The 23,667-nt window shown below is 37.1% G+C and overlaps 1 protein-coding gene and 1 pseudogene across 3 annotated transcripts in view; both read right to left on the reverse strand.

Moving 5' to 3' along the window:
• LOC149542517 (uncharacterized) overlaps nucleotides 1-23,667 on the reverse strand; it is a 175,498-nt gene that overhangs the window by 117,646 nt on the left and 34,185 nt on the right. For both annotated transcript variants that reach the window (XR_016355470.1, XM_089797451.1), the window contains exon 2: nucleotides 15,520-15,669. Coding sequence is in view for 1 of the 2 variants with exons in the window: in XM_089797451.1 (XP_089653577.1) it covers nucleotides 15,520-15,669 (150 nt within the window). In the remaining variant the exon portion in view is untranslated. The remainder of the gene's footprint in view (nucleotides 1-15,519; nucleotides 15,670-23,667) is intronic.
• On the reverse strand, nucleotides 9,048-13,104 carry LOC149542518 (uncharacterized; annotated as a pseudogene). The gene is made up of 2 exons (XR_016355312.1): nucleotides 13,048-13,104; nucleotides 9,048-12,943 (listed from the first exon to the last, which is right to left on the reverse strand). The product of XR_016355312.1 is annotated as an uncharacterized LOC149542518 (transcript).

Below are 23,667 nucleotides of genomic sequence, written 5' to 3' on the forward strand. Positions count from 1 at the left end.
GTGTCTTGTATGTATGCCTTACAGCAGTATGTTTTATGGTTATTATAGCATCTTGTTATCTTGGATATTATTGTAGGATGGTATCTGGGACGAGATCTTTAGTTAGAAGTCGTAGCCTAGGCCGTGGTAGAGGTCATGGACAAGGCAGAAACATTAGTGTACATGAGTCTATCCATGAAGGCCCTAATCAGGAAGAGGATAGGGAAGAGCATGTCAGTGAGCATCAGAAAGAGAACCATAGAGAGCAACAGGCCACTCAGAGGAGGTTGACCTGAGACAAATGATGAGAACCATCGTGGATCACCTAACTCCTCTTTAGGGTGTTGGTTAGGATGGAGCACACTAGATAGGGAATGAGAAGAGACCTAGGTCTAGGAGCCCTCGGAGGGACCGACAAAGATCAGTTGTAGCTACTCAGGTGAAGGACCTTCAAAGGCCCAAGGTTAAACCCTTCAATGGGTTGAGTTCAGGTTATGTGGCCGAGTAGTGGCTTACTGCTCTTGATAGGGTTTTTGCTATACAGGACTTTGATTCTAACATCAAAGCGAGGTTTTCTATCACCAACCTGGAACTCTTTGGAGCCACATGGTGGACTATCGAAGAAGAAACTGGGTATAAACATGAACAATGTCACAGGAGAGTTATTTCTAGAAAACTTCCGTGAATGATTCCTACCAGAGGAATGGAATCAACAGAGAGCAGATAAATTCCACAACCTGAGACAGTTCACTATGACCATAGTAGAGTATAAGCGCAAATTCTATGAGCTCATGCCCTATGCGAGAATTAGTGATAATCCAGCACAGTTGGCACAACATTTCATCAGAGGTTTGAACAACTGTCTAGTTGGGGGTGTTAAGGTATTTGAGCCTAAAACCCTCAAAGATGCGACACATCAAGCCATACTTTGTAGAGCAGAGTGTCACTCTAGGACATGGAGATTTTGTGGGAGCATCTATAGTGTCAAGATCCAAGGGTAACCACAACTCAGGTGGGAACAGGAAACCTCCTTTTCCTAAGTGAAATCAAAACCAACAGCAGCCTCAGCAACAACAACAGTAGAAGGGATCATACCCTCCAGCATAGAGTGGTGGCGGTGGTTCTATCTCTAAGAACTATTGCAATGCACAACGCAATAAGCGAAATCAGAACACTCAGCCTACGCAAAGAAACTAGTCTTTTGCTAGTAGGGATAGCCACCAGCAGTCGAGTGCACCTCCAACAGGGAGGGGATCTAGCAGAGGTACAGGATGTTATTCTTGTGGACAGTATGGACACATTGCAGCCAGTTGCCCACAACGTGCATCTCACTATTCAAGTTCTAGTATTTGCGGCGGTGGACCACTGTCAAGCAGATCATCAGGGAACCATGGTTGAGACTACGAGAGCTATCTGAGGTACACCTCTCTCCGTCGTGTTTTATTCAAGGGCCACAGACTCTTTTATTTCGCCATCCTTAGTTGCTAAATGTAAGCTAGAAGCGATAAGCATGGTTTGGGTTGGCAAGTGGAACTAGCCTCAGGCGCTAGGGTTTCCACAGATTCCGTAGTGTAGCAGTGTGAACTAAGCTTAAGAGGGTTTGTGACGTCAATTGACCTTTAGATCATTCCTCTTGGCGCTTATGACGTGATCTTACGTATGGATTGGCTTGGCTCTCATAGAGCTAGTATAGATTGCAAAAAGAAGACCATTTTGTGTCAGAATGATCAAGGGAAGGATGCAGAGATTGTGGGTATCCAAAGACCTATATCTCTATGGATGATATCCGCTATGCAATTTAAGCGGAGTTTTCATAAGGGATGTCAGGTGTCTGCCATTATAGTAAGCGAGTTAGAAGATCTTGCAAGAAAGACTACAAACCACCCTATTCTACAGGAATATGCGGATATCTTTCCTAGCGAGATTCCGAGCATGCCCCCAAAGAAGGATATTGATTTCAGCATTGATTTTATTCCAAGAGCATAGCCTATTTCTAGAGCTCCTTATCGTATGACCACTTAGGAATTGAGTGAGTTGCGCCTATAGCTTGAGTACCTTCTGGCCAAGGGTAATATCTGACCGAGTGTAACTCCATGGGGAGCACCAGTGCTCTTTGTGAAGAAGAAGGATGGTTCGTTGCGCTTGTGTATTGATTATAGACAGCTGAATAGGGTGACGATAAAGAACAGGTATCCTTTATCAAGGATTGATGATTTATTTGATCAGATCAAGGGAGCCACAGTGTTCTCCAAAATTGAATCTAAAGTCAAGATACCATGACCTTCACATTCAAGATGCTAACATTCATAAGACCGCCTTCCGAACTCGCTATGGGCACCACGAGTTCACAGTAGTCCCATTTGGGCTAACAAACGATTCATCAGTTTTCATGCGTCTGATGAATGGAGTGTTTCTTCCTATCTTGATCGATTTGTACTTGTGTTCCTAAATGATATTTTGATATATTCTAGATCCCAGAAGGAGCATGAGAAACATCTACGTTTGGTTTTGTAGTGCTTGAGAGATAATCAACTTTATGCCAACTCGGCAAAGTGTGATTTCTTTCAATCAAAGATACAGTATTTAGGGCATATCATATCAGGTGATGGTATCTCTGTAGACCCTACAAAGATTCAAGCAATGGTTGATTGGCCCACACCCACTACCGTGTCGAAAATTTGTAGCTTCATGGGTCTAGCTTGTTATTATCGCAGGTTCGTCCAAAACTTCTCTAGAATAGCACATCCTATCACTTCCCTTCAGAGGAAAGGAAAGAAGTTTTAATGGATGGAGAAATGCGAGGAAGCATTTCAGAAGCTTAAGGAGCTTTTGACCAGTGCACCAATCTTATCAGTACTTGATCCAACAGGTGACTTCATGGTGTGTACAAAGGCCTTCCCTAGAGGGGATTGGAGCACTATTGATGCAGGATGGACGGGTGATTGCATATGAATCATGCAAACTGAAGGATCACGAGTTGAATTACCCTACGCATGATCTTGAGTTAGTTGTGGTAGTTCATGCCCTAGTGAGATGGAGACACTTCTTGCTAGGACAGATTTGAACTTCATAGTGATCATCGCAATCTACAATACATATTCACACAGCCTAATCTGAATGCTAGGCAAAGGCATTCGATGGAGTTTCTTTGTGAGTATGACTTTGAGGTGAAGTATATTCAGGGAAAGGAGAATGCGGTAGCTAACACTTTGAGTCATAGGAGGCATGTGACACTATCTTTGACTCTTAGTGTGGATTTGAGGAGCCGTATTCTTCAGGCACTTCCTACAGATACTTGGTATTAGGAGGTGAGCAAGGAGATAGATTCAGGGAGACATTTGGAAGGAAGGTTCTCGAGTTATGTTTTGGAGTTAGATGGCCTTTTGCGATATTCAAGAAGGATCTATATACCACTATTGGATGAGCTTCGTACATTGATCCTATCAAAGGCTCATCGTGTACCTTACTCGGCACATCTAGGTGTCAAGAAGATGCTTGCAGATTTGCAACATCTATACTATTGGACAGGGATGAAACGCAATATCACTGATTTTGTGGCTAGGTGTCTTGAGTACTAGAGAGTCAAGACAGAGCACCACCATCCAGCAAGGCTTTTACAGCCTAATCTCATTCATGGAAGTGGGATATCATCTCTATGGATTTCATTGTAGGATTGCCTATGACTGCTTGTCAACATGATGCTATCATGGTCACCATTGATCGGTTGACTAAGGTGGCACATTTTTCACCTATAAGGTCACCTTACACTGCAGCTTATGTAGCTAATGTCTTCATGCATGATATCGTGAGATTAAATGGTATTCCCCAAAAGATCATTTCGGATAGGGATCCTATATTCACCTCCACATCTTGGACATCACTATAGCATGATCTTGGAGCATAGTTAAACTTCAGCTCAGCTTATCACCCAGAGACAGATGGTCAAACCAAGAGAGTGAATCAGGTTCTGGAGGATATGTTGAGAATGTATGTGATGGACAAACAGACTCTTTGGGAGGACTATCTATACCTAGTGCAGTTTGCTTATAACAATGGATATCACAATTCTATTGGGATGGCACCTTTTCAGGGTTTGTATGGTCGTCCTTGTCGTACACCTTTGAGTTGGGACAGTCTTGAGGATCACATCCTATTGGGTCCTAAGATGCTTCAAGATATGGAGCAATAGGTAGAGTGTATCCGTGAGCACGTGTCTACAACACAAGATAGACAAAAGAAGTATGTTGATGCTCATAGGACGGATAAGCGGTTTGCAGTGGGTGAGAAATTTTTCTTCAGAGTGCGTTCGTGGAAGAGTCTGATCCATTATGAATAGGGTTTGAAGCTAACACCTCACTTTGTGGGACCGTTTGAGATTCTTGCAAGGATAGGTCCAGTTGCCTACCATCTTGCATTGCCACCCAACCTAGCTCGTGTTCATGGTGTTTTCCATGTTTCTATACTTAGACAGTATATTCCTGATGTGATACATGTTCTTGATTGGAATGCGTTATAGGTAGAGGATGTGCAGCTAGCTTTGGAGCCGGTTCGCATTCTACAGCAGCAAGAATTGACCCTTAGGGATTAAACCATAGAGCATGTAAGGGTCCAATGAGAACCTACTGATGAGTCATCAGCTACATGGGAGGATGTATCAGGTTGACGAGATTTATACCCCTACTTGTTTATAGGCTTCCAGGAGTAAGCCTAAGTCTAGGGGGGTGGATGTAGTGCCTACCCCTAGTTTACTTTTTAGTTATTATTGCCAAACTCTTTTAGGCAAGCTTTATGTTTATGCTTAATGATTAGTGACATTGTTCTCTAGATTATTGGATAATGTTTTCACTTTTCATACTCAGATGATTATATGATGAGACTACTTTGGTACTAGTTATTTCATGTATGCATGATTATACTTTGATGATGATTATTTACAGTGATTCCAGTTATTTAATGATGTTTGTTAGATGGATTATTTACACGTGTTTTCTATGGTTACTTACCCCATACTTGCATGTGTATGGTGTATGTGTATGTTTTCTTTATATTTGATGTTTCTGATGTGGTTAAGGGAGTCAGTCACCTACTAGTCAAGATCTACACGATGACCACTTCTTGCCATTTAGTTTAGAATATATGTGTTTGTACATGCGTGGAATCTATGCAGATTGCAGGTATCGGGTATCGACTTCCCTGAATTGCCAGGATGAGTGTACCCTATCGCAATATCTCAATGGTAGGAGTGTAATGTCCCTGATTTTGGCAGGTCAACACAGTGGATGGAGTTAGCTCATCATAGCGACCCTCGTGAGTTGACATGGTGTTTTGGGGGTCTTAGCTGTGGACTTACTATTTTTAGTAAGTCTATTTTTTGGCAATTGTTATTTTTGGCAATACAGTGGGTGGCTTCAGCAGTTGGTCGTCACCTGTAGTTAATAAAGTAATAATTGCATGAGCTGTTATTTTATTAATCATTGAGTTGCATTGTTATAATAATGTTTATATTATTATAATAATGACTTTAAGAGATGTTTCTAAAAAGCGAGTTGGAAAGTTTCTAGTATTGAGTTCTTTTGGGAAACTTACACAATTTCTAAAGTGGAGTTTTAAGGAAACTTTGGTCAATGCAAAACTTATAATTTAGAGCTCATTTATTTGGAAAAGCATGCTTGAATATTTTTTTTTTTTGTTGCCTTTCTGGCTTTCTGAAGTTCTGATTTTTTCGCCCTTGCTGTGGTATAAGGGTCTGAAGTTGAGTGGGCAATTCACTGCTGATGTATAGTGATTTGTGATATTCTGAATATTTATTATATCTCCCTAACTGTATTTCCTGTGGCTGGGAGTTATTGTCTTGCTGAAAGAGAAAATTCTGAATGTGGTTTAAGAATTCCATTTGCAAATAGATTTGTTCTTTTCTCCCTATTGTATCCCTGTGGCTAAGGAGAGATTGGCTGAGCACATCTCCAACTTTAGTGATCAGAATTGACTAGCATTTGCGAATGCTGATTGTGGAGGACGTTATTGATTTTGAAGATTGCATATTGTGGCAGCGTTTTATTGAACTCGGAATTCTGACATTTATGAGCAGTGAGCTTCATTATAGGCAGTGTGGATTCTCATTTATACACCTGCATTAACCTTGAGAGTTGTTGGTGCCATTGTATATGGCTTTGCAAACTGTTCATGATATCCTGTGTTTATATTAGAAGGCCAACAATTATTTGCTAGGGCCTACGAGCTCTGGGAAGGGGTTTGCTTCAGATCCTTGTGACTTGTGATTCAACATGGAAGTGTTGAAGAGAATTCCCAAACTACTACGTGGTACTTTCTAACTGTTAACATCAGATTTCTTTTCATTGGGAAGAATTAAATTTATATTTCTTTGCAACTTAGTTGGAATAAATGAATCGTAAAGAATTCTGGAAATTAATGTAATCAGTTGTGTTCAACGCAAGTATATCATTCAGTTAAGGTCTGATTGTCTATATTTTATTTTAAAGTTCTTGAAGTTGCTGATTTATATTTAGAAAGGAAAAAACAAATACAATAATTAGTAAACTTTGAGGCAATTGCAAAAACAATAAGTTGTGCAAATTGGAAGCCAGTTCGGGTTTTTACAAAAGAGAGGGGAGATAAATTCTTGAGTCCAAATCCTAACCTTAATCCAATTGTCCTAGAAATTAGGACAAGTATCTAAGATGATTACCCTTCCGCATTCGTCATATGACGTAAATTCATGATTATAACCCTTGTGTTTGATCTTGTATGTTGTATTTTATGATGGGTTTTCATATTTCGTCTTGTGGGTCTATGGTGTTTTTTCTGTTAATTAAATCAAATTAAAAGAATATTTATTGATTTAATTTAATGAAAATTATTAAGATAATTTATATATTTAATTATATTTAATTAATTGAGAAATTAATTAAATAAAAGAATTAAATTATATTAATAATAATATATTTAGGAGATCATTTATAAATAAATACTAAATATTATTATTACTTAATAAATATTTTTATCACAAAACACTTCAAAAATTAATTAAAGAGAAAAAGAGAAATTAATTTAATAAAGATATTTTAAATTGCAAAAAGTGTGCATGAATATTCAAAAAGTAATAAAATATTAAAAAGATTGTGATCAACGAGTTCTCTTGTGTGATTGCACAATCAATGCCCCAAATTTAGGGGAGAACTCCTTAACGGAGATTGGGAATTCACTTTGCAAGGACCGGGGATTTTGGAGGAAGGATTTTCAGAATGAAGGATTTCAGAGGAAAATGGATTTTTCTCACATTCTTCGTACGGTTGCGTATTAGCATCAGATTTAGGTAGAATCTTGTGTTTTATTCGCACAATGAATTATGTTCTTTGAAATTCCTGTCTTCATCGTGTTTGTTAAATCTATTTTCAGAGTTTCTTTTAAGATGAATCTTCCATTGTGAATTTTATTGATATTTGTATCGAATTCATCTGTATTATGAGAATTGACACATTAGAAAATCCTCGTTCTATAAATTATAAAGTTGGTATTTTAATTAGAAAGGGTTTTGAAAATAAATTGAAATTGTAGAATATAAAATCAACTGGTTTATTGGGTTTTCCCTATTAGAGTATTTTTCATACATTTTCAATATATATATATTAAAAGACGATTATGGGGAAGGTTTGTTTTGTTTTATTATAAACAAGATACATTTTTTTTTTAATATGTATATAAAAAATATTTTTAAAAAAAATTAATTGAATAAGGGTGAGGACGGGGCCACCAAACCCCACACCCCCACCTCTGCCTACAGCCATAAAGGCTATGCGTGACAAATGTTACTACTGCACACAGCAATAGTAACACCTGCAGTCGCACTGTACAGGTAGGCCGGCGGGCCTTACAAAAAAACCGCAAGAAATTTTATTAATTTATTTTTTTAATTATGTTAACTTTTAATTATTTAAAGATTTTAGTTATTTAAAAATTTAATTTTTAATATGTTTTATTAATAATTTTCTTAAATTATTAAAGTAGGATAATTCAGTAGGGTTTTCACTGAAATGATTGTTATTAACAATTAATTTAATTAACTTAGTTATTGATTAATTAATTGTTGATGGAACGCTATAAAAAAAAATTGATTATGGAAATTCTTAATTAAAATTTAATATTGTTAAATAATTGCCAACTAATTATTTAATAGTTATTATTTAAAAATTTATGATCTTTATAGAGACGATGTTTGTTTTGTGAGTTAAAGACAATTGTGCGTTTTGTTTTAAAACAAGAAATGGGTCAAATTGTAAGAAGAAAAGTGTGAACCTTGTCAACTCAAAAACTTACATTGAAACGAAAACTCGAACCTTACTGTAAACTCAGACTGTGTATTTTCAAAATCAAACAAAATTATGAATCTACATTGTTGTATGTTGTCTTATGTTTTGGGTTTGGGGTTGACTTAGAGTGTTGACCAGTCCTAGGATGTTTACTAGAGGCTGGGAAGTATTGTTTTGGTTATTACATATGATGTTATGATTTGTTTATGTGTACTTTCTTCGATCAGTCCTATTAGGATAATCGTATTAGTGATGTTTGTACTTTGACCAAGTGATTTTGGTACTTGTCAGTTGCTTGTTTAGAGAACTGATGTATAGTTTTTGGTCTTTTGAGATCTTTTTGCCTTATTGAGCTTAGGGTAGGTAATTTGTATGTAATGTCAGGAAGTGGCTTGAAATGGAGGCCGAAGCCCAAAGTGGCTTCCTAGGTAACCCATTGTAGGTTATTTTAATAAGTGAAAACACCACACTAAATGAGAGTAAAATGAACTAATAAAAGTCTTTGTATTTCCTCGCCTATGCCTCAAGTGCTAGTACAAACTAGGATGGGAGTAGAGAGGATGCTTAGTTACAACCATGCATCATTAGTATGCCTTGTCAGTACAAAAGGATACTAGTGCCACATAGAGTCACTAGGGGGCCGGAGTCAAGTCAAACTACCAAGGTAACCTTAGAGTTGACTCATGCGATGACACTTGCTCACTTGCATAGTGGATTCCCTACGTGTCTTTGTTTGCCTCTGGATTTAGATGTCGTTTTATTTTGGAACCTTTGAGTTAGATTGCTTTTAGGGTTTCCTTGACTTAGATGTTGGATTTGACTTTTGAGTTTGTTATCCTATTTGAGACTTGAGACTATCTCCTTAGTGTGGTGGGAGTGGACCTTTTTGGGTTACCACGAGGTCAGGTGGTAGTGTATTTTACTTTTACCATTGAGATCCGTCAGTTCGATGCTATGGCTGGAGTTCCTTATTTTATATTTCCTTTCATTCTATCTTTATGTATTATGATTGATGGTTATATCTAAATGATGGATGGTTTTACTTATTGTATTGTATTTTATTTCATGGATCTTAAAGAGACGATGTAATCTATTTTATGATGTATATTCTTTCAGCCTTTCATATCCTGTGACATGTACAGTGAATGATTGTGCATTTCAATTATTGCCAAGTGGCATTCGGAACAAATGTATATCATTTAATTGGATTTGAACTTGTAGTTAATCTTTAATGTGGATGCGTTATTTATTGGATTTAATATTATCTAAATTTAAGTGTGATTCAACGTCTTGGGATCCATAAGGAATGTAATCTATTATGTATTGCTTATGTATGAATGTATGTTATGCTTCTGTTGTTTTATAATTGTTGTTATAGGTTATCTTTTAAACAAAAAATGCTTGGAAAACTTAGTAAAATTCTAGGTTAGTTCTTTTGGATCCCTTGGCGGGGTGTTACATTGTCACATCTCCTATTTTGCCACCCTTGGATAATGAGGGGAAGTTGGAGTTGATTCCTAAGGCTATATTGGATACTAGAGAGCGACATTTGCGGTGATGAGTCATTAGGGATTTTTTGGTGAAGTGGTTGGGTCTACCTATTGAGGATTGTTAAGTACCAGAATTTGCACCCGATACTAAACTGAATGAGTTCAGTAATCCTGGTATAACATGGGAATCGCTTCAATGTGGGACATGCAATTGAAGTGAGACCCCTGATTTCTAGGCCAGTTCCTATCAGATGCTTCACTTAAAACTTGAAACCTTATGAGGGAAAGGGATAAAAAGATAAAGAAAAATGAAAACTACTGAGATATTCAAAGAATTTTTACACTCGAAAACCATGAAATAATCTTCAAACTCACACAACTTGCCTAACATATACATGCACATATATATTTTGCAAAAAGGTTGAAATGGATATTTGCTCAATAAAGGAAAAGAAACTTTTCACAATGGAAAACACATTACATCTGCTCACACAACCTGTGACCTGTGCCATATATTTATCACATAATAGGTACAAAAGTGAAACAACACTGAAAGGAAAATGAAGCTTTCAAGAACAGTTTTATCAAATCACACGAACACAACTCTTCAATGACAAGAAGATGATAAAAATTATGCCAAAATAGTCTCCAAGGTAGCTTCTGAATATCATAAACTGATTTACAGAATCATGCAAAAAAAATGCCCAAACGATAGAGAAAAATCACTAAGAGCCCAAAATTGAATAAGAGAGAACTCTCTAAAATGAATTGCCAAAACTCCTTAAGTACAAACTCAAAATCCACCTCTTGTGGTCGGATCCAACCAAAAAGGCCAAAAAATAGGAGTCAAAACTCACTAAAAAGAAGCCCTCCTCTTGGAAAAAGTCACTACATCCAAACAACCTAACAGCTCATCAAAACTGACCTTAAAACACTCCAACTGCTCTTAAATGGCCTTCAAACAGACTAGACAAAGTCCAATTCGACCTATAACCGCCTCCTAGAAAAATTCTAGAATCTATATTACTCCAATTGTTCATAAAGACTCAATCTTAAACCATTTACTCAATTTTCCCTCTTTGAACATTTGCCACAACTGATTCAAAATCCCTATAATTTTGTAAGCAGAAGAATGAAAATGGAATATATCTTGGAAAAGGTCTACAAATTGCATTTAATTAATAAGATTATGAAATGGTTTATAGAAACACCAATAAATAATCCTATTATACAATAAGATGCAAATATCTATTTTGACAAATTCTAAGTGTTGAAACACTTATACTTAAAGCACTACCCAATACCCATGACACATAAATTCATTGAAAACAAAAGGGAAAAATGAATAAAAACCCATCCAAAATCCGGCGGACTTCAAAATCATTATAAATGATTTAAGGAAAGTAAATGAAATATTTTTTTCAACCCTAAATCTATTCATTTTCTCCTTGCATGAATATTCATTAGAGTTTGGAGAAGGTAAAAGCATAGGATTTTAACTCCATTTGTAGCCATCATTACTGGTTTCACATTCTGCTACGGCTGTATTTTCTTGGGTAAATCTGACAATAATACTGGAGTGTTACAAATAACGTGGCCATGCTGCTCCAAAATGTCATTTCTTTGTCCTTCAACACCAGGATGAGGTCTCTACGTGATTTCTGGGCACATTTCAAGTGTTGCACTCTTTGTAAAGCATGGTCCTTTCTTCTATTTGATGCCAAGGTAAAGACTTTTTCTTATTAATGGGCAGGTTTTGCTGTGTTTTCCTCTTCAATCTTTCACATTATACTTACATCTGTTGTTTTTATCATTAAATAGCCATGCTTTGCTTGCTGCTGCTGCTATTGATGGAGGTATTTTCGTCTTCTTCATTCATCCTCACTGCCGTTTTGGGATTTCTGGGCTATTTCGTGCCTTTGTCTTTTGATAAAATACCAAACCCGTGAGCTGCTGATGGATATTTGCTGGGTATTAAGAAATTTAAAGATTTCTTTGCTGCTATGATCCTTCTTTGGCATTTCCTCCACCATTTTTTGAGCATCTTTTTCCAGCTGTGACTAGGTCTTCACTATGCAGTCGCTGGTTATGGAGGAAATTTGGAGTTTTTATATGTGCTTTTGATGACATTATCGGTATCACTTTCCATTGAATCATTCATCTCCTTCCAAACCTGATACAATTCTGCATTCAAAAATTCTACTGAATAACGCAAAGTGTTTCAATATCCTCATCAGATTTCTCTTTGTCTCCTCAATCTCTGCAGATATAGATATTAAAGAGTTTGCAGCATCAGACTCTACCTGCATAAGCTTCAACTTCAGATCACTTTGACTTCGACTAGCAACAGCAGCAAAGCTGGAAAGTATGGACTCTATCTCTTGCCAAGTGCAATTCCTCTTGCAACTTATCATTGTTGAAATTGTAATTGTCACCTTCACCTCTTTTACAGACAAAAGAACATCCTTTTCTTTCTCTGCCTTTATGCAAGTCAATTGAAGGAGAGCAAGAAATTCCATAGTTGAAGCAATTTCCTTGACAAGTTCCTCTAGCTTGTTATTTCTCTTTTCTGCAATTGCCATCCTTGCCTTGTCTAGTTGTTCAAGAGCCAATGCCTCAGATTTTGAATAGTTCAAAACACACACCTTTTCTCTTTGAAGTTCCTCTCTGATATTCTCCAACTCTGTTGTTGCCATCATACACTTCTCTCTTACAGCACTAAGATCTGCTTTCAAAGTCTCGTTGCAGGCCTGTATGATATAGGAATTTGCAGCTTCTAGTTTCTTAACAAGTGCAGGGACTTTACTAGCCCTTTCCTTGGATTTCCTGTCCTCTTCTAATTTTCTAGTGAAAGCTTCAAACATCAACTTGGCTTTTTCCAACTCTAGTTGGCGCTGAAGCTTGATATCATCTGAAGTGTTAATTAATCATCAAATATGGTGGATTCAGTTGATCTAGAATCCATTCTCTCTCTTTTGTTATGCTCTTCTCTACACATGACATTTTATGCTTTTTGCAATCTTCAAACTCAGAAATGATCTCTCCAAATAAGCTAAGGGTTGTTTTTACTGAATCAAGGGGTCTAGCATCAACCTCTCCCATGTTAAGAGCAACCACTATTAGGAGATGGTAATCAGTTGTGCCTGCCTAGTAGCAGAGAATCCCAAGTGCCTTTGGCATTTTAGAAAATTTAACAAGATCCAGAGGTTTCTTGCATTCCATGTTTGCAATATTGCAAGTTGTTTTTGTACTTTCAAATATCCATTGATTAACTGATTCCACTTCATTGTTAGTTCCAGCTGCTCCATTTCATTTAAAGCACAATATTCTGTAATATGCTTGTACTCCAACAAAACAAAACTCCAGCTTGTACAAGACTTACTTTTAACTTTATTGTTCACCGCGACCTTTGTTTCTTTTTTGATTGTTGAACCAGCACCACTTCTTTCCCTATACTCGCCATGTTTCAATCTGTAGTGTAGCTTCTCACTGTAGTTGCCCTTATGTTTCTTTCATGACATTCTTGATCAAATTCTATGATCCTATCTCTCATAGGCACGTTGGGCTCAATAACCCTCGCGGGAGCCTACGGTTATATCTGTGTACCTATTAGAGATAAGATTCTACACAAGAGACAAACATGTTAGCAATAAAATCTTGATGTAATGATGATTGCCTCTTTGCTGATATACGTTTCTATTTTATGCGAGTGCATGATATGAAGGTAGCATAGTTTGTTTGCACATGAGGTAAGGTGTTTCCTTCATTTCTTAGATCCACTGGATCTAACACATCTTTTCATTGTATGCAGGACTCAAAGACCTGGAAGAAATGCAGTTTGGGGCAGCAGGCAAGCAGGATTGGAGCAATGCAATACCAGTCATTACAAGCAATGATTAGTGCCCTATGACCCTCTCATTCTATGCTCTTTCTTTCATGTTTATGCACTCTTGTAAAATAGAGACAGATATTAGTAACAACCAATTGTGTGAGAGAAATTTACTTTCAGTATTTCATTTCATTCTATCAGTTGTAAATATCATTTGTATCTATCTTTTGATGAATAATACAAGGACATTCTTGTGTGAAATGAATGCCATTCGTGCACTTTCTTTGTCTTCATACTTAAATTTTACATGTGTGCAAAATTTTAGTAACAAGGACATCACTTGGGAGTCAAAGAATATTCTTCAGCATCCAAGATTGCGATTTCTTGAGGAGAAGCAATCTTAGGGAGGGAGGACTATGATGTCCCCTTTTTAGCAGGCTTTAGGAGAATGGTTATGTTAGCTCATCATTGCGACCCTCGTGAGCTAATGTTTTGATTTGTGGGTCTCTAGTAGTCGAATGACTCTTTATAGTAAGTTAGAAGAGCTAGCTTGCATTTATAGTAGTGCACTTGGGTGATGCTTTTGGTCAAGCTATTTCTACATTTGAATGGATACTTGATAATTTCTTGAGCTAGGAGTATAATGAAAGTTATTAAATAAGTTATACTTAATTAATTAAATTATAAGCCTAAGTCAAGTTTTAGTATTAAAAGGGTACATAGAGATATTACTTTTGAAAATTTTAATATGCAACCAAAAGCATAGTTTTCATTTAAGTGAAAAGCGTATGGAAGAAGCTACTAGCCATTGGCATACAAAAGAAGCTTTATTGGCTCCATTTATTATAAAAGCAAGCCTCTAGACATGGATCGATCATTCTATTGCTTATGATTTTGTGAGTTGAAGATATTTAAGGGTTTGGATTTCTGGAAGAATTTGTGAATTCTTTTCAACAGAGGTTGCACTTTGAATTGGCTATCTTTATGCCAATGAATTGTGTTTTTTCTTGAGAGTTATATAGCTGCGATCTGTACTGGGGTTTCAATGATCGATTCATGCTGAAGTTTGAATGAATTTCTACTACTTGTTGGGTTTTTGGACAGCCAGAAGTTCTGCTCCTTAAGGGCCAAATTTGATAGAGTTTATGACAGCCACGTGGGAGTATCATACCACTCAGTTTGGCAGCACTGGGAATTATAGAAGACCTGTGACTTACATATACAGGCCGCATTTCTAAGGGAAGGAGTGAACAATTAATTTGGAACCATTTCCAGCACCTATGTCAATGAGGGATAATGCCCAACATTGGCATTCGTTCTTTGTCAGGTTCTTTAATTATTCTGAAATAAAGTGTCTCATCATTTAGTTGTTTGGTATTGTAAATATTAGCAACTTTCATACAGTGAATAAAGTTGGTTTGCAAGTTGTAATTGCATTTTTATTTATGTACATTGTTATCTTTCAAATTCTGGTAAAAACAAAAAAAAAACATATATATCAAAACACAAAAAGATGCAAAAACTCTTGAAACAAAAAAAAATATCAGTTCTTCAGCATAGAGCCAGCAGGGCTCATATGTGTCAAACTTATCATTCCATTTTTATGGTCCTCAAGTAAACAATTCCTCATTTGCAAGCATGACCAAATGATCATGGAATAGTCATATTGTTATCAAACAATGCAGTTATTATAAGAATCCTATATCTATAACAGAATTTCAATAATTATCACAAGCCAATAAGTCTGCCAACCTAAATTACTTGATCCATATATAGCATAGTTTATCCTCATAAATATCTTGTAACATTGTAGTAGAATGACATTACTAGGTTTCAAAAGCACTGAAAATCACATTAAGCATACTAAATGTAGAGGTGGCTAAAATGAAAATACTCATAAATGTATCGTTGTTTGGTTTGAAATCCTCAGTAAAAGCCTCCACTGGTAAGGATACTTCAACTAATGCAATTTTCGGTTCCACTCTTTGTGTGTATGCTCGACCCTTTTCGTTTACTATCAACCATTGTCTATCCCATCTAAACCCTACACATAACAAAACCAACAATAAGAAAGATATGCATACATGTTTTTGTTAGCCTGTGGTGCAAATGTCTTAAACAACATTCTCATCAATAAATGTTTTCATGTGCAGCAGTTACTTCTACAGTTCATGACATGCATGTAATATTTTTTCACAACTCACATGTTCGTCAAACATGGAAAATAATTGTACATGTCATTATTTGAATTAACATATTATAGGTCAAAATCTGAACAACAGTCCCTACAATAATTATTATTATGAATAGCTCAACAAATAGTAGTGGTAGCAGACATGTGAGTTTTCTTTAGTGCTAGGCCGAGAGAATACATCACATTGAGTACCAATAGCATTAGAAACATGAATTCCACTAGAAGATGCATAAAAAAATAGAAACCCTAGCATTTAATGTGTAATTGAGACGTAAAAAAGGGATTAAAGTATAGCTTATCAAGAAAATGTGCATGTGATGCTAGTGTTTGTGTAAGTAATAGTAATTTTACTCTGCAACGTGATAGAATGTAATGTCCCCATTTTTAGCAAGTTCCTGCAGTTGGCCAGGTTAGTTCACCATCGCGACCCTCGTGAGCTAACAGTAGGATTTGAGGGTCTTAGTTGTGTGGTTATAGGCTTTCTAGCAGCCTATGTTGTGTTTTGTCTCCGTTTGAGGGACTTACTATTTATAGTAAGTCAATCTGTTGGTTCTTATGAGCTCAGTTGAGTTAGAGGAGTTGGAGGATGCACTTAGTTTTTATTCCGGGCTTCCGGTTTGAGCTCCAAGAATCTTGAAGGGAGCGTCTATTTATAGTAAGTCACCCCATCAAGTTCATTCATCGTCTTTCATCATCAAGATCACTTTGGTGTTGTCAAATTTCGATTCTAATGCTTCTTCAGTTATTTTCACAAGACAAGAAAAATATTATTATTATTCATCTAAATACGCTAAGGTTGCTATTTTTGTTAGTGTTGTTGGTTGGTCATCTCAGTATCATAGCTCGTTGGAACCGGGATGAAAAGTTTTAAATCATGGGAAGAAGAAACAATGGCCTTGCATGTCAGAATATCAAGTTATAGTGGAAAAAGTCATTTTTGGAGCCAAAAGCAATTAATAAATTATATTAATGGCACTTTATTATATTTTAATGTTGTGTAGAAAAAGCTTCTTAAGTCAAGTTCTTTTGGGAAACTAGTACCATTTGGAGATTATAAAAATGAGGACATTTGATGAGAAAAGTAGCTGATTATTTATTTATTTCTTTGCTTGTTCTCTTTGTGACATTTCTAAGTCTGTGGTTTTGTGCCCTTGCTGAAGTATAAAGGTTAGATTCTGAGTTTATCTTGCAATTTACTACTGAGGTAAAGCGAATTGTGATTGCTTCTCTACTGTATCTACTGTTATTGAGAAGTTGATTGAACAAGTGTTGAAGACTGGATTTTGGAAAGTGAATTGAAGGCTGAATTATTAATTTTATGCTTTTACGTCATGGCTAGGAGTTCAATCTAAATGTTACAAGGCTGTCATTTCACTATAAGGCAGCAATTTATCAATTGCAGGGTCATGTTCACCTAAGGAGGGTTTGTGTGACATTTCTAAGGGGCCGTGTTACAATTTTCAAGAGTTGCATTCAGTTTATATGGCCTGCAATATATATTATTAGGGCTGTTGTAGATTCACATTGGACTGCAAATTAAAAGTCAAATCCAATCTATATTCCTAAGTTCTTGGCATTTTAAATATTATTGTTGCTACTATGTGTTAGAAACATTGTTGGTAATGAATTAAAGGTGGAGCAAATCGTTTGTCTTTTATAATTATATAATTGCACAGTTTGTAGGGTAGAATTATGAATTAATGTTGGCATTCATACAAACTTCTTAGTATAAAATTGATCTGAAATTGTAAGTGCCCAATTGCACTCTCTAGTGTAATTTTGACAATCAAATTATCAAATTTGCAACAATAACAGTAAAGATTGTCAAATGTTTGACAAAATGTTAGACAATTGATTAGCAAAGGAAAATTGATGATTGTTAAGGATATAGCCAGCTGGGGCTATTATAGTGGTATCTAGCAGTTCTAGAAGTTAGTGGAGTAATGAAAAAATTAGCGCGAAAATGAATGCTTTGTAGGAGAGTATGGAGAAACTTAAGCTTCATCAATAGAGGTTGGCAAAGAGCTTGTCAGATCCAAAGACAATTGAGAGAGCAGCGAGGTATATGGTTTCCGCCTTTAGAAGGCCGACATCGAGGTTGTAGGGAAGAAAGCTTGAGCTTTCCTTGACAAGTGTCCATGATGCAGATGTATCTATATTTAGTATGACACCAATTAGTCCTATATGCAGTGATGATGGACTTATTTCACAGGGACATGTGGATGTGTTTGTGCCTGTGGTGGATAGCAGCACTGAGCTTCAGCAGATTGAGGCTCCCAAAATAGTTACTACAGTTAGTTCAGAGGCAATTGATGATGTAGTTGTCACTGACTGTTCAAACTCTCCCAAGGAGGGAGTTGTTATTGGAGACTTATATGTCAGCTATCGTAGTGTTGCTCCAGTGCAGGAGGAAGTTGCTTCCTCAGTTGGGACCAAGGCATATATGGAGTCACCCAACTGTGATGTTGGTGATCTAGGTGTTACAGCGGAGTTACTAGATGTGGGTTCATGTTCTACTATTATTAATTCACAGCTTGATCTTGAGTCATGTGTGCAGAGTTAGGTGTTAGCAGTTGAGGCTTTATTGGGAGATGTCGATGCAGATAATATGGAAACATTTGATGATCCATTTGATGATGCTATCAGCTGCCCTGGGCATGACACCCCTTGTCAGTTATTGGGTGATGACTCCAAGAGTTTTTGGATGGATCCCAAGATCAATGTTTGCAGGATCTTACTATTGAGGTAGAAGCTAAGACATGCAAGGAGATTGATACTGCGAAGGCTTCCATTTCTTCAGATGAGTTGGTTGAGGTACATGGTAGTTGTATCTCAAAAAAAGAATTGTACGAGGATGATAGCACACATATGAGCAATCTTGTGGTGGACAATTTTGATTCAGTTTCCTATCACAGTTCAGTTAGTGAGATAGAGAGCTTGCATAGGAGGCAGGGGTTACAAAGGCATCACGTGACCAGTCAGTTAAAGGTGAGCGAAAGTGACATCTCTTCAGCTTTTGAGCATTATGATATGATCCATCTGATTCTGGCTACATCTGGTTGGGGTGCTCCTGTGTCTGATGAGCACGGTGATAGTACTGCTTCTCTAGGAGAGGTACATGTGCTTCGAGAGGCTGTCAGAATCTTGAAGCATAATTATTTGCAGCTGGTTGTTGACAGGCATTACCTTCTAAATTGGGGCAGCCCCTGTTATGAGACATTGTTAGAGAAAGATGAAGAGGTGGTTGAGCTCACCCAAGAGCTTGAGGTGACTGTGGACTCTCTTCAGTGTACTCAGTGGGCTCTTCAAGAGTCACAATCACGATTGGATTAGGTTCTCGTAGAGTTGGAGCATGGTAACGTGACTCGCAGCGAGTCACGCGAGTCAGCGAGCCGCGTTGACCCCGCCGAGTCACAATGACCTGTGACTCGTGAACGGTGAGTCACGTAGTCTGACTCGCGCGACTCGCGAGTCACAAAGTGACTCACCTGACCCGGCTGAGCTTGACCCAGCCGCGGCAGGCAAAAATTCAACCATTAAAATATAATTTTTTTGCAACTTTTTTTAATGTTCTTCTTTTATCTTTCTCACTCTTATAACCCTAAAAGGGCTCCCATAACACTCTATAGTGAAAAGAAGAAAGAGAGAGAGGTTGAAGAGAAATAGAGTTTTCTTATTTTGCAACCAGCTGAAAGGAAGAGGAGAAAAGCTTGCATTTGTGACAGTGGAGCTTGCATTTAGATCATCAAGGAGTTTATAGGAGCTCTTCTCAACACTTCCCAAAACATTTGAAAGAGGTAAGAGTTGATTGTTTAGATTTTGATGATTTTTTTCTCTATGCTTATGGGTTTTTTGCATGAATTTTTTTTGTTTGTTTATGAGGCTTTTTTTACTTTAGATCTTCATAAAATACAATGCTGAAATGGTAATATTTGGTCTAAAATGTCTTATTGCAGCAACTTTTATATTTTTTCTTACTCATAATGGCTTTTGGAGGTAAAAAACCCAAGCTCTCTAAAGGCAATAAAAAAGATGAGCGGTGGAAGTTCACCATAGACTTTCCAGGTAGAAAGAGAACTCAAACAAAATGCCTATTTTGCAAAACCATTGATAGTGGGGGGATAAATAGATTAAAATACCATATTGTTGGCATACGTGGTCATGATACTGAGTCTTGTGGAGCTGCAACTGTTGAGGCTACACATTTTTGTTATGTGGCCTTGAAAAAATATGAACAAGAAAAAGAATTAAAAAGAAAACAATTAGAAAAGTTAGCTCAGATTGGTTCTAGTTCCCTTCGATGCTCATCTGCAAATGTTTCTAAGTCAGTAGGCTGTGTTGGAGAAGGTTCTTCCCGTCCCCCCTATCGTCCTAGTGCTTTTGTTGCTCATTCTTCTTCTTCATCTATTCTTTGCACTTCTAATAGTGCTACGGTTGCTACCCCTTCTAGTAGTACTGGCTTTGTCTTTCGTCCTAGAGTCTGAAAATCTAGTGGGTTGGACAATTTTTTTGTACCGCCTACCACTCTTGGTGTACAACCCTCACTTGAGAGCATGGGCTGGAATAGGGAGATACATGAAGCTAGAGTAAGAGCAATTCGCAAGTTTTGGTTTTTCTGCAACATTCCATTTATAGCAGCCAGGTACTTCACCTTCATTGATATTTGATTGTTTTACGTTTTAAGTTTTAAAATTTATATTCAATTTTATACTTTTAACTTGATGTTGAAAATTTGAAATATGCTAATTAAAATGTTTTTATAAATGTAACAGGAATCTTTATTGGCAGGGGATGATTGATGCAGTTTCCATCTGTGGTGCGGGGTTCAAAGCGCCCACCAAAGATGAGTTGAGTGGCCCCCTCTTACTAGATATGGTTGAGGAGATGAAACTTGAGTTGGAGGACCATAAAAAGATTTGGAGCCAAAAGGGGTGTAACATTATGACGGATGGATGGACAGATAGGAGGAATAGAACCCTCCTAAATTTTCTTGTTTCTAGCAGAGGTAATTCATCATGCTCTACTTCTTTAAGTCTAAAATTTAATGTATACTATTATTGAATAATGAAAATTTTGTTTTATTGACTATTGATTCTTGAATGATAATTATTTTGTTTAATTTTCACTTTCAAGATCCACCATGTTTTTGAAGTCCATAGATGCTTCCTCACGTGTGAAAAATGCAACATTCTTATGTGAGACTATTGAGGAGGTCATAAGGGAGGTGGGGGAAGAGAATGTTGTCCAAGTGGTGACTGATAATGCAGCTAATTATGTTGCTGCAGGTAAAATTTTAACTTCTAACTTTCTAAGTTCTACTCCTAAAAAATTTGTTTTAGTTTTTCATTAAATTTTGGAAATTAAAAGTCTTTTAATACATCAAAAATTTTCATTGTTTACTAACTAATTTAAAATTGCTGCAGGAAAACTTTTGATGGAGAGACACCCAAAAATCTTTTGGACTCCATGTGTAGCCCATTGCATCGACCTCATGTTAGAGGATATTGGCAAGCTTGTATGGGTGAAATCATGTGTTACCAAGGTCAAAAATCTTTGCAAGTTCATCTACAATCATGCCTTGGTCCTCAGCACTATGAGGCAATACACAAAGGGAAAGGAGTGGGCTCGTCCTGGTATCACAAGATTTGCCTCTAACTTTATCACACTAAAATCCTTCTAACTTCAAGGTTAGAGTTGAGGTGTGCATGTTTGTTGGTCCAGAATGGAGTTCCTCCTCCTTTGCCACCAACCCTGCAAGGATAGATGCAACAAAATGCATTTATGATGATGAAGATTTTTGGGAGCCGTGTTCGAAGATTGTGCATGTAATTTAAATTTTAAATTTTAAAAGCTTAAGTCTTAAAATTTTCTAAATTAATTTATCTCATACATATTTTTGTTTTATTTTCATTGTGCAACTTTACAAAGTTTCATCATTCACTAAATTGTTTTTTTGTTTAATTGTTTTGTAGATCACTGAGCCCCTTGTATCCCTCTTACGAGTTGCTGATGGCGAGAAGCCCTCTATGGGCTACATTTATGAGGGCATGGATAGAGCCAAGGAGGCTATTAAGGCCAAATATGTAGGAGTTGAGGAAAACTATGGCCCTATTTGGGAGATAATTGATAGGAGATGGCAAAATCAGCTTCATAAGCCCATCCATGCAGCAGCCTATTACCTCAATCCGGCATACCGCTTCCGTGATGATTTCAAGGCGGATGAGGAGGTTCTTAGTGGCCTATACACAGTGATATCAAAGATGTCCCCTAATCCCACATATATATTGCTTGAGATGGATGCCTATAATAATGCATCAGGGGCCATTTTTTCAAGTCAAATTTGCTAAGAAAGTCGTATAAAATTGCAACCAGGTAAAAATTGCAGCTTAAGCCTTATACAATCTAGTTTCTAAATTTCTAGCTTTAAACTTAAAGTTCAAATTTTGAAATAAGACTAACATTTTGTTGTTTTCTTTTTTTCAGAATTCAGATAGATGGTGGCAAATGTTTGGGTCTTCAACCAAAAACCTTCAGCAAATTGCCATCTGCATTTTGAGCCAGCCAAATAGCGCTTCTGGATGTGAGCGCAACTGGAGCATGTTTGAGCACATCCACTCGAAGAGGCGTAATAGGTTGTCTGTGGAGAAAATGAATAGGCTAGTCTTTGTGCACTACAACTTGCGCATTAGGATTAGGGAGATTTTGGATAGTGACACCTCTCTGATTGCTCTAGAGGAGGTTGATCCAAAGTCTGAGTGGATCACTAAGGCTTCTGATCCTGTCTTTGATGATGAGGACCTACAGTGGCTTGACCAGGTAGATAGAGAGAGCCAGGCTGAGGCTGTGGCTATGGCAACAAAGGACCAAAGAGCTCCAGTTGTTCCTAGTGGCACCTCACAAACATTGGCAAAGCCAGAGGCAAAGACTACAATTGATCCTAGAGGCACCTCACAGGCTGATGCTATGGCTACTGAGACATCCAGGACCTACCTTAGACGCCTTACTAAAAGGCATTTTATAGATTATACTGAGCCTGAAGTTGAGGATGAGGATGACGATGACGATGACGACTCCGACTAGGAGCCATAGCTGTAGACTTATAGTCTTGTTTTAACTTTTTGTTTAACTTAGTATATGATCAGAATTTGGAACATTTGAATTTGATGATGACTATTGAATCTTGATGTGTTGGATTTCATAATACATAATACATATACATTTTGATGGTTTGCATGGATTTATCATTTTATATATGATTCTATGTTTTACACTTTTACTTTTATAATATTTCCTTTAGGCTTCAGTGACTATTTAAACTTTAAAGTTAAACTTTAAACTTTAATTACTAGTAATATAGTATTTAGCAATTTACCTTTGTAGTATTGTACTTATGTAATCAATGTTTGACTTTTAAGTTTTAACTTTAAGTATGTGCATTATAATAAAATTATCTTCTATTTAATGATGTTATTGTGTCTTCACACTTTATTCAATAATGGGTGCATGGAATGTTCTTTAAATCCTAAAAAATCTCAAAATTTTGAGGTTTTTTCACTTTGCTGAGTCACCGCCGAGCCGGATCACAAGTCAAGTTACCCTTGCCGAGTCTGAGGCTCGTTACTTTGAGTTGGAGCATGTTCGGACCACACCAACCCCAGATCCAATTCAGTTACATAATGTGGTTGGTGGTGAGTTTGCTTCCATGGTTGGGGATGAGGGATGTGATGATGTGGCCAACACATCCATCCAACATATGGGTGCAATAGGTACAGAGGAGGTGAGAGCATCAGGGGAGACGAGCCCTCATGGTGATTTGCTTCCTTCTACCAAAAGCGGATGTATTTCTTC

This window comes from Cupressus sempervirens, chromosome 8 (genome assembly GCF_028749045.1).
Source record: "Cupressus sempervirens isolate cs-2001-9-10 chromosome 8, ASM2874904v1, whole genome shotgun sequence".
Classification (NCBI taxonomy): domain Eukaryota; kingdom Viridiplantae; phylum Streptophyta; class Pinopsida; order Cupressales; family Cupressaceae; genus Cupressus; species Cupressus sempervirens.